The sequence below is a fragment of the Rhinoraja longicauda genome, chromosome 1 (genome assembly GCF_053455715.1).
Source record: "Rhinoraja longicauda isolate Sanriku21f chromosome 1, sRhiLon1.1, whole genome shotgun sequence".
Lineage (NCBI taxonomy): Eukaryota > Metazoa > Chordata > Chondrichthyes > Rajiformes > Arhynchobatidae > Rhinoraja > Rhinoraja longicauda.
The window spans coordinates 123,084,386-123,095,177 of NC_135953.1; the positions used below are offsets into that span (position 1 = coordinate 123,084,386).

General features: G+C 39.6%; 1 protein-coding gene across 2 annotated transcripts in view; it reads left to right on the forward strand.

Moving 5' to 3' along the window:
- The window catches only part of lrba (LPS-responsive vesicle trafficking, beach and anchor containing), a 681,010-nt gene that overhangs the window by 440,251 nt on the left and 229,967 nt on the right, over positions 1 to 10,792 (forward strand). For both annotated transcript variants that reach the window (XM_078405961.1, XM_078405966.1), the window contains exons 40-42: positions 4,517 to 4,634; positions 5,599 to 5,701; positions 6,821 to 6,936. In XM_078405961.1, coding sequence (XP_078262087.1) covers positions 4,517 to 4,634; positions 5,599 to 5,701; positions 6,821 to 6,936 — 337 coding nt within the window. The remainder of the gene's footprint in view (positions 1 to 4,516; positions 4,635 to 5,598; positions 5,702 to 6,820; positions 6,937 to 10,792) is intronic.

Genomic DNA, 10,792 nt, shown 5'->3' on the forward strand with positions numbered 1-10,792 from the left:
GAGAAAACACAAGATTTAAAAAATGGTTACATAATGAGGAAATGGGGCACATTGTTTTTATTTTTTTTTACAATTTCTGACATTGAACAGTCTGGAACAAAGAGAGTAAATTAAAATAATTACTTGGATAAATTGAGTTTGTAGCCTAATTATAATTTTGCTGTGAATATTTAGCCCTTAAGCTGTGCCTGGGGAGGCATTAACTCATTTTCCACAATCCTGTTTTATAACTCAAAATGCCAAAGATACTTTAGTACAATGCATCTCATCAAAGCTGAAATGCAAGATATCTTTGAAAATGTCAGAAATACTACTGATACTAATTTTCTCTGCATTGAATTGCTATTTTTATTATGTGCCATATATTCAGTAATAGATCATCTGTATCATAAAAACTGCTTGTTTTTAATTTATATCGTATGGCATGTTAATTTCACAAGGATCATAGCTATTGTTCATGAGTTGTCTAAGGGTAGATTTCTTTAGGAAGGAAAACCTAACATGGCCAAATATTGAATATATGTTACCCTCTTTTTATCACCTCCCCAGTAAGCACTGTTGTAATTCAGCAGATGTCTGAGATGGTCAAAAATTACAAAAGTAAGTCAGTTAGTGTATAACTTGATACACATCATTGGTAATTACATGCAGATTTACTAAAAGCTATTAATAAAATCAATGTCTCTGAAAATGTTGAAGAGTAGTTATGTTGGTGTACTTATACCTGACCTTCCTTTGATTTCTTTTTTCATGCAATCTGTTAACATCATCCAGAGAAAAAAGGAAACAATTCAACTATTTGTCTTTTTATTCTTCGATTGGATGAGGACGGATTCAGGTTCACTGCAGACTTGATTTTATGTCATCTGTCTCAGATATTTAAAGGAAATAACATACTGGGTTTTTTTAACAAAAGAAAGTAACCAACTTCTGAAACCATAAATTCTCATTTGAGTTTATGGAGATGGTGTTCAGGGTAGCTTGAATTAAATATCTGTGTAGCTGGTATATGTAATAGTATGCTTTCAACTGAGAGGTTCAATCTAATTTTATGAATTGTGATACAATGCACAAGATATTTTAGTCCAATGCTTGAGTGGATTAAAATATGATGCAAGCACTCAAGTCATTGCAACAAACCAATTGTATGTAGAATTTTAGGACTGCAAACTCAGAATGGTTCAAAAAAAGTTGAGGCATTTTTTTCCTTTACTGCACCTTTCAAATGGTTATCTTGTGCATGCCACTGCAGAGCAAAGGCTGAGATGCAGTTTCTATGGCAACTGGTTCAGTGGAGGCAGAGGCCATCATCTGGGGTACTGTCAGTGAGAGAGTGCCAGAGACCTAAAAGTCCCAAAGATGGGCTGCTTCCACCTAATCCAGTTTTAATTGAACTCCAGAGACTTTGATGTGAAGCTGCAGATCAGGCAGATACTATTCCAGAGAGGAATCAGATTTGCTTAGCCAGGCCTCAGCTGTTCCTCACTACTGTCACCTTGTTTTAATGAGTACTCTAAGAAACTCTTATCACGAGCCTTCTTCTCCTGTTAGTCCTATTTGAATATTTTTGATTAATGCTGTCTTCTACAGTGGCAGAAAAGTGGCCCAATCCGGTTGTCCCTTAACACCTTCATAATTAGGCTTTAAAATAAAAGGCAAAACTGGAGCAACAAAGACACAAAGTGGTTTCAGGCTAAGGATAGGATTAGTTTGAATTGTGCAGGCAGACTAAGCATCTGTGTCTGTCAGCTGAGATGACAGGCATTGTAACGAGTTACTCTGACAACCACTAATTCCATGGAGAGATTATGCCGAGTTCATTTGCAGTTTTTTGTTTAGGTTTAGCTGACAAAATGATACTTAACCTTTTACATCGGCAGCGTATTGCTTTGAACGTTTCTGTATATGGGATTAAAAGGTTTTGATCAGTATAAGAATCCAGCGCCTTTCATTCCTCAAAGTGATTTAAGAAAGTGTATTTTAGGTACTGCATTTTTTAATAAAGGAAAGAGTTACTTCTAAACATTGACACATTAAAAAGTAAGATCTTAAGATAACTTTTCCTTAATAAATAAATAATAAAAATCCTTGCAGTGATCTATGTGCATCAGTGAGAGTCAATCTGCTAATAGTTTAACTGGAAATATTGTCTGTCCACTGTACATTCACACTGTTTCATTTCTGCATCAAGTGTTCAGATTTACCAATGACAAAAATAAAGAATTCTGTGGCATTTAGTTTTCTATTAGTAGAATCACTAAACCATGGATATTAAATGCATTCTTTAAATAATTATAAATAAATTGTGTGCGTATATGCATAGCATGATATCTATCTTAAGTGAGAGCTTTGCACCATATTTGTGTGTGTGTATGTATGTATATATGTGCACACATTTTAAAAAAACAGGTGTCTTTTTAAACCATCTATGTATTTTGCACATAAACATGCACAACTATTTAATAGATAATATGACATCAGAAATGTTTTTCATATTTGATTTTTCTGGAAAGATTTATTAGTTGATCGGTTTATTAGTTTATTAGCGGCACGGTAATTAGTTTATTAGCGGCACGGTAGCGCAGCGGTAGAGTTGCTGCTTTACAGCAAATGCAGCGCCGGAGACTCAGGTTCGATCCTGACTACGGGTGCTGCACTGTAAGGAGTTTTGTACGTTCTCCCCGTGACCTGCGTGGGTTTTCTCCGAGATCTTCGGTTTCCTCCCACACTCCAAAGACGTACAGGTATGTAGGTTAATTGGCTGGGTAAATGTAAAAATTGTCCCTAGTGGGTGTAGGGTAGTGTTAATGTGCGGGGATCGCTGGGCGGCACAGACTTGGTGGGCCGAAAGGGCCTGTTTCCGGCTGTATATATATGATATGATATATCACAAAATGCTGGAGTAACTCAGCGGGTCAGGCAGCATCTCTGGAGAGAAGGAATGGGTGACGTTTCAGGTCGAGACCCGTCGCTGCCTGACCCACTGAGTTACTCCAGCATTTTGTGATACCTTCGATTTGTACCAGCATCTGCAGTTATTTTCCTACACTATTAGTTGATCATCAAGTCAAGTCAAGTTTATTTGTCACATACACATACACGATGTGCAGTGAAATGAAAGTGGCAATGCCTGCGGATTGTGCACAAAAAATAATTACAGTTACAGCATATAAATAAAGTTAATAAACTTAATATATAGAAGACAAATTTTAGTCCCTGGAGTTATAAAAGTTAACAGTCCTGATGGCTTGTGGGAAGAAACTCCGTCTCATCCTCTCCGTTTTCACAGAGTGACAGCGGAGGCCTTTGCCTGACCGTAGCATCTGGAACAGTCCATTGCTGGGGTGGCAGGGGTCCCTCATAATCTTGCTTGCTCTGGATCTGCACCTCCTGATGTATAGGTCCTGCAGGGGGGCGAGTGTAGTTCCCATGGTGCGTTCTGCCGAATGCACTACTCTCTGCAGGGCCATCCTGTCCTGGGCAGAGCTGTTCCCAAACCAGACTGTAATGTTGCCGGACAGGATGCTCTCTACAGCCCCAGAGTAGAAGCAATGAAGGATCCTCAGAGACACTCTGAATTTCCTCAGCTGTCTAAGGTGGTAAAGGCGCTGTTTTGCCTTACCCACCAGTGCTGCAATGTGCGTTGCCCATGTCAGATCCTCTGTGATGTGGACTCCCAAGTATTTAAAACTGCTCACCCTATCCACAGTAGACCCATTTATCTCCAGTGGCGCGTACATCTTTGGATGTTGAGCCCTTCTAAAGTCCACAATGAGCTCCTTAGTTTTAGTGACATTCAAGAGGAGGCTATCGTCCTGACACCAGAGTGCCAGATCAGCCACCTCCTCCCGGTAGGCCTTCTCATCATTGTCTGAGATTCGGCCCACCACCACAGTGTCATCAGCAAACTTGATGATGGAGTTTGAGCTGAACCTGGCCACACAGTCATGTGTGTACAGGGAGTACAGTAGGGGGCTAAGGACGCAACCCTGGGGGGATCCTATGTTCAGGGTGAGGGAGCTAGATGTGTGTTCCCCCATCCTGACCACTTGGGGCCTGGCGGTGAGAAAGTCCAGGACCCAGGCACAGAGAGGGGTGCTAAGCCCCAGTTCCAGCAGCTTCTCAGCCAGTCTGCTGGGGACTATTGTGTTGAAAGCTGAACTAAAGTCAATGAACAGCATCCTCACATAGCCCCTCTGGCTGTCCAGATGAGAGAGAGCGGTGTGCAGAACCTGGGAGACCGCATCATCCGTGGACATGTTCGGACAGTATGCGAACTGTAGTGGGTCCATGTTGCAAGGAAGGAGGGCACAGATGTGCTTCTTGATTAGTCTCTCGAAGCATTTCATGACAACCGAGTTCTTTTCTTTTAACTACGTGTTTATGTGAAATTACTCACATTTGAAAGAAATTCTACAATTCATTTAAATTCTGTTAAGCTATTCATCTGTTTCATTAATAAAATACACGTTTCCCACCTGTAAGACTAGTCATTTGTTTTCATCTTTGTTCATAGATTTTGACATATACTGAAGGACTTCATGGAAAATGGCTGTTCAGCGAAATCCGTGCTATTTTCTCCAGGCGCTATTTGCTACAAAACACTGCACTAGAAATTTTTATCGCCAATCGAAGTAAGTTCTTTTAATGATACATGACCAGTTATTTTAGCTGGAATATTTATGCTTAACTATTTAAACTATGTGAAGTTATTGTAACGTGTAAACAATCCTTGCAGTACCCATGGAGAAATTTAGGTATGAAAGATGTTTATTCTTTATTTGGAAAGGATGGAAATTATGTTTAGTAAATACAAAGTAAAACGTGTTCTGCTTAAGAAGTCACATTTAGCTTTGGAGATGGGAATTGAAAATTATCCAAAGTTATCTTTTTCAGTAATTATCAATTTTGAACCCATAATTTCTTGCAAATTTTATATTACTTGAAGCTATTGAAGTGGGAGAGAGAAGGCTTTAAATCTATTTATCTTCTGGTACCGATTGGTCGGTACCAATCACTAACAATTGCCAATCAAACATACTGTTTGATTTTTACATTGTCTTTTTTTCTCCCAAAATAATTAACAGGTAATCAAAATATTCTTCCAAAAAATTCTGAAGTACTTTAGATTTCCCAAATTTCTGAGAAAACTTCTGGAGTGTAAATTTCATACTAAATGTATGTATTGGAATATCTCAATAAATGGTACAATATTGCAACTGAACTCTTCTGTACAATAGTTAATGGATTTGTTGACCCAGCATGGGTTAAAATTGCGACACATTTTACCACCAAATGTCTGATGTAGACTACTCTTAACTTTGTGATGATGTCCATGCAGCAGAGTTTGTTTAAATCCATGGTCATGTTTGCAGCAGGAAATCTTTTTTGGGAATGAATTTCAGTGGAGAAACGGAAATAACCCGTTGCCCATTGAAAACTGTGATTTATGTGTAGACAAAGGGGCTTGCAATCCTGCATCTGTTATATATCTAATTGCAAAGAGATGTTCTATTAAACAAAAAAAAACTGCAATATAAATCACAGAAGGTGATGTCATGTTAAAAAATGTTATTTTATTGTTTGTTTCTTTGCCAGCTGCTGTCATGTTCAACTTCCCAGACCAAGCTACAGTGAAGAAAGTTGTTCACTGTTTGCCCCGTGTTGGAGTCGGCACAGGTTTTGGACTGCCCCAAACCAGGTATGTTAGCATATTATTCTTTTGCTTCCAGAGGTGTTACAGTTACAGAACATTCTTGTGTATTTTTTCCTCTCCCTTTCCTAAAAGTATATATTGCAAAGTGCTGTTTTCCTGTTACAGAACTAAATTTATTTCGCTCAACCCCAGGGCAGGTTTTGAGCGCCTGGTTCATCTTTGAAGATATTAACATATAGTACCCTTGGATTCTATTCTGTTGCTGTAAAAAAAAAATCATTCATTAAAATGCAACATGCATTATTTTGTCATATAGTGTAGTAATGCCAAATCCATAAATCAGTGCTAAAATGGCACTGCATTGTGTCAACTTGGCCTTGTTGAACTAATTGAACTAGCGCAGCTGTGAAACTGAACAAACTGGCTTTCAAAAGTAAAGAAGAATGCGAATCATGCCATATGACAATATCCAGTTGCTGTCAACTATAATTTTTGTCAGACCCATTCTGTTTGTGTTGAATGTTTTCAGATGCCACGAGAAAGACTATTAAAATTGTGCTGGGAAAAGTTAAACAGAATGAACAAAACTATGAAAAGTTCTAGTGATTTCCTTGTGCATTCATTATGCTCACTTACATTATGGCCATGAATTCATAATTCTTTTGAATTTGCAGCTGATTCTCAGAAAAGCATTGAGAAACTACGTCAATATGCTAACTGTGTTGAGTACACAGTCTGCACCTTTTATTTTGTTTCAAGGAGGCTGTAAATTAGTTTTACAATAGCTTTCCTTGAGACAAGTGCTGTTGTAATTAATGCAGTGTAGTGGATTTGTATTTCAATATTGCATTAAATTAATCTGAGTTGAATTGTGATACAATTTTTCATTTTGGATCATCCTTTTTCAAACAAAGTAGAAGCACAAATTTAGTAACTGCAATCTGTTTTCTATAGATTACTAAGACAGGAGCCAAATCTCTTATTGCAGAAAGGCAGTAGTTATATCAGTTCTCTGCGAAAACTACATTTCATATTGCTATTTAGATATGTGGAAATTTAAACTATGCATCTTTTAAATTGTGTAATATATATATTTATTGTATTACAATGAAATAAGATCTGCTGAGATACTTGTATGTTATTAATTTTGTGCATGACCTGCAGACGAATCACCCTGGCTAATCCCCGCCAACTTTTTAAAGCATCCAATATGATGCAGCGTTGGCAGAGGAGAGAAATTTCCAACTTTGAATACCTCATGTTTCTCAACACAGTAGCTGGTAAGGAATATTGAAGCTTTTATTTAAAATAGCGTTTGTAAATTATGAGTAAACTAATGAAATCAGCCATAAGATTTTGTAAACTAGCACTGCTGGTAACAGGTAGAGGAATATCTGATATAAAAACTGGTGCAAGTTAAGGGTCTGAAAGATTTTGAAGCTGGTGTTCACATTTATCTGAAAGCAGAGTCTGCAAGCCTGCTGGAAAACATCCAGCATGAAAGTGAAGGAAATCAGAAGGAAACAGAATTTATAACATCTGAGTTTCCACTATTTTAAGGAGGAAACATAGACTGATCGTAACAAACATTATTCCAAGAAATTTAACATAGATCAAGTAATCGTGATTGAAGAATTTAGTGCTATTTTATTTGTTCACCATTTAATCATGTGCAATTTTTATACAGTAAAGTTGAACTAAAAAATGGAATGGAAAGCTATCCATTGGGATGGTTGAATGACTAATAGAGGTCAGTTGACTATTTTCCAAAGTAAATACATTGCCCACTACATCCTGGATGGTCCACTCCTCGCACTGCCATTCTCTGTACAACATAATTATATCTGAATTGTCTCTGTGACAATTTCCATGCTTCTATAGTTTGTGGCATTCTCAAATATATAATTTGGATTTGGTTTTAACTATCCATTTAAAATTTTTCGATATTTCAGTTGGGCCACATATCTCAGAAGTTGTGAGGCAGGTATGATTTTGATTGTACTGCCAAGCTGATATCCTTTGCTGAATACAATATTTCCCAACTATGACAATACCATTGTGATCCACTTTGTTATACACTAAGGTATTTATTCACGAAATGCTGGAGTAACTCAGCAGGTCAGGCAGCATCTCGGGAGAGAAGGAATGGGTGACGTTTCGGGTCGAGACCCTTCTTCAGACTGATGTCGGGGGCGGGACAAAGGAAGGATATAGGTGGAGACAGGAAGATAGAGGGAGATCTGGGAAGGAGGAGGGGAAGAGAGGGACAGAGGAACTGAGGAACTATCTAAAGTTGGAGAAGTCGATGTTCATACCACAGGGCTGCAAGCTGCCCAGGCGAAATATGAGGTGCTGTTCCTCCAATTTCCGGTGGGCCTCACTATGGCACTGGAGGAGGCCCATGACAGAAAGGTCAGACTAGGAATGGAAGGAGGAGTTGAAGTGCTCAGCCACCGGGAGATCAGGTTGGTCAATGCGGACCGAGCGCAGGTGTTGAGCGAAACGATCGCCGAGCCTGCGTTTGGTTTCGCCGATGTAAATAGGTTGACATCTAGAGCAGCGGATGCAATAGATGAGGTTGGAGGAGGTGCAGGTGAACCTTTGTCTCACCTGGAAAGACTGTTTGGGTCCTTGGATGGAGTTGAGGGGGGAGGTAAAGGGACAGGTGTTGCATCTCGTGCGGTTGCAGGGGAAAGTGCCCGGGGATGGGGTGGTTTGGGTAGGAAGGGACGAGTGGACCAGGGAGTTACGGAGGGAACGGTCTCTGCGGAACGCGGAGAGGGGAGGGGATGGGAAGATAGTGCCAGTGGTGGGGTCCCGTTGTAGTTGACGGAAATGTTGGCGGATGATTTGTTGGATCCGCTGGTTGGTGGGGTGGAAGGTGAGAACGAGGGGGATTCTGTCCTTGTTGCGAGTGGCGGGAGGGGGAGCAAGAGAGGAGCTGCGGGATGTAGAAGAGACCCTAGTGAGAGCCTCATCTATAATGGAAGAGGGGAAGCCCCGTTTCCTGAAGAATGAGGACATCTCTGACGCCCTAGTGTGAAACAACTCATCCCGGGCGCAGATGCGGCGTGGACGGAGGAATTGGGAGTAGGGGATAGACTTTTTGCAGAATGAGGACATCTCTAAAATCTGTTTGGTTTTCTTTAAATAATCAACTTTATTTTATCGTAAATTTGAAATATTTAATTTGTATTATTTTTCCAGTACTTAAAGCATCTAAGGCCCAGGGGGCCTGAGGACATAGGTTCAAGGTGAAGGGGGAAAGATTTAACAGGAATCTGAGGGGTAACTTTTTCACACAAAGGGTGGTGGGTGTATGGAACAAGCTGCCAGAGGAGGTAGTTGAGGCAGGGACTATCCCAACTGTTAAGAAACAGTTAGGCAGGTACATGGATAGGATAAGTTTGGAGGGATATGGACCAAGAGCAGGCAAGTGGGACCAGTGTAGCAGGGACATGTTGGCTGGTGTGGGCAAGTTAGGGCCTGTTTCTACACTGTATCACTCTATGACTCTATAATGTGTGTGCCCATGTTGTTTATAATTTAGGAAATCTTATTAGCTATCACCACAGTGCAGTTTGAAGCATTCACTTCATAACTAAATTCAGTCTGATATCACATTTGGAAGGAAATGAACACATCAAAGTGGAGGATAAATAGAGGAGACACAGGAGACTGCAAATGCTGGGATCCTGAGGAAACACAAAGTGCTGGAAGAACTCAGCAGGGTAGGCAGCATCTGAGGAGGGAAATGGATAATAATTCAGGTTGGTGGGGGAGTAGAGGAGAAGCTACACAAGAGAGTTGGGGGTAGTGCAAAGTCTGGCAAGTGATAGGTGGATGCAAGAGAGATGGGGGCGGTGGGTTGACTGGCAGATGGGTGGAGATCGTGACCAAGTAGAGATGTAAAGGGGATAAAAGGGTATCAGATAAGGAAAGAAGAAGAGGAGTGTAAAGTAAAGCCAGAGAGAAGGATATTGTAGACCCAGATATGAGAGGTGTGGGAGATGACCTCAGGAATGGGGAAAAGGGAAAGGGTTCCAGGGGGGTGGATGGGAGAAATACGTATGCATCAGGAAAGAGAAGCGGTGGGGGTGTTAGAGGAACATTACTTGAAATTGGAGAATTCAATGTTCATATCATTGGGTTGTAGACTGTCCAAGCAGAACATAAGGTGCTGTTCTTCCAGTTTGTATATCAGCTGGATAACACATAAGCAATGTGTTATTGTGGGAGAAAAATAAATGGTAGTAGTTAAAAATTCTATTTATTGCATCCATTAGCATGTATTTCCTTCAAGTTGATTCATGTCACATTATTTCTTTGTCTACTACTCAGACCTTATTTAATATTAAAATATTTTTGAGTTGAGTATGCTGGTTTAGATGAATATCTTGATTAGAAATGAGAAAATTGAAGCAGAAATGGGGGGGGAATAGTTCGATCCCAGTTCATAAACCTAAAAAAAACTCACTATTTTAATTTGATGACATCAGATGTAATTTGAAAAATGATTTCTGCAATGTATTATTTTCATGTATCAGATAGGAAATTTAACAGGAATTTAATCTGCCCTCAGAAGTTGCTGAAAGGAACATCCTGAATTTACATGCTACTCTGTTAGGATCTCGACCCGAAACGTCACCCTTTCCTTCTCTCCATAGATGCTGCCTGTCCCGCTGAGTTACTCCAGCTTTTTGTGTCTATCTTAAGTTCTTGTGCAATTTACTTTCAAGTTGTAAATCAATTTCTTGTAGAAAATACAAAAGGATGCGGGTTTATTATAAAATGAAATGCATGTTTAATCTCTATGGCCTTGGATTAAATTGCGAAAAATCACTGGAACCGAATACAACAGATTTGTATTCCAACTTCCGTTATTGGTTCAGAGCTCTTGATTCTTTTACCTAAAAACTGTAGGTCTTGCAGTCTTCTCTCAATCTCCCATCTCTTAGCCAATCATTATCCCATATTTCTGATCATTACCAATCTAGTTTTCTTATCAAAGATTACACTATCTTTCATGATGTTATCATCTCCATCATCAAACATGTATCCTCGATCACTTGTCATAATCATTATCTTCAAAGCCTAGGAGAAGAACACATCTTCCTCCTGCTAAGCTGTTTCTCA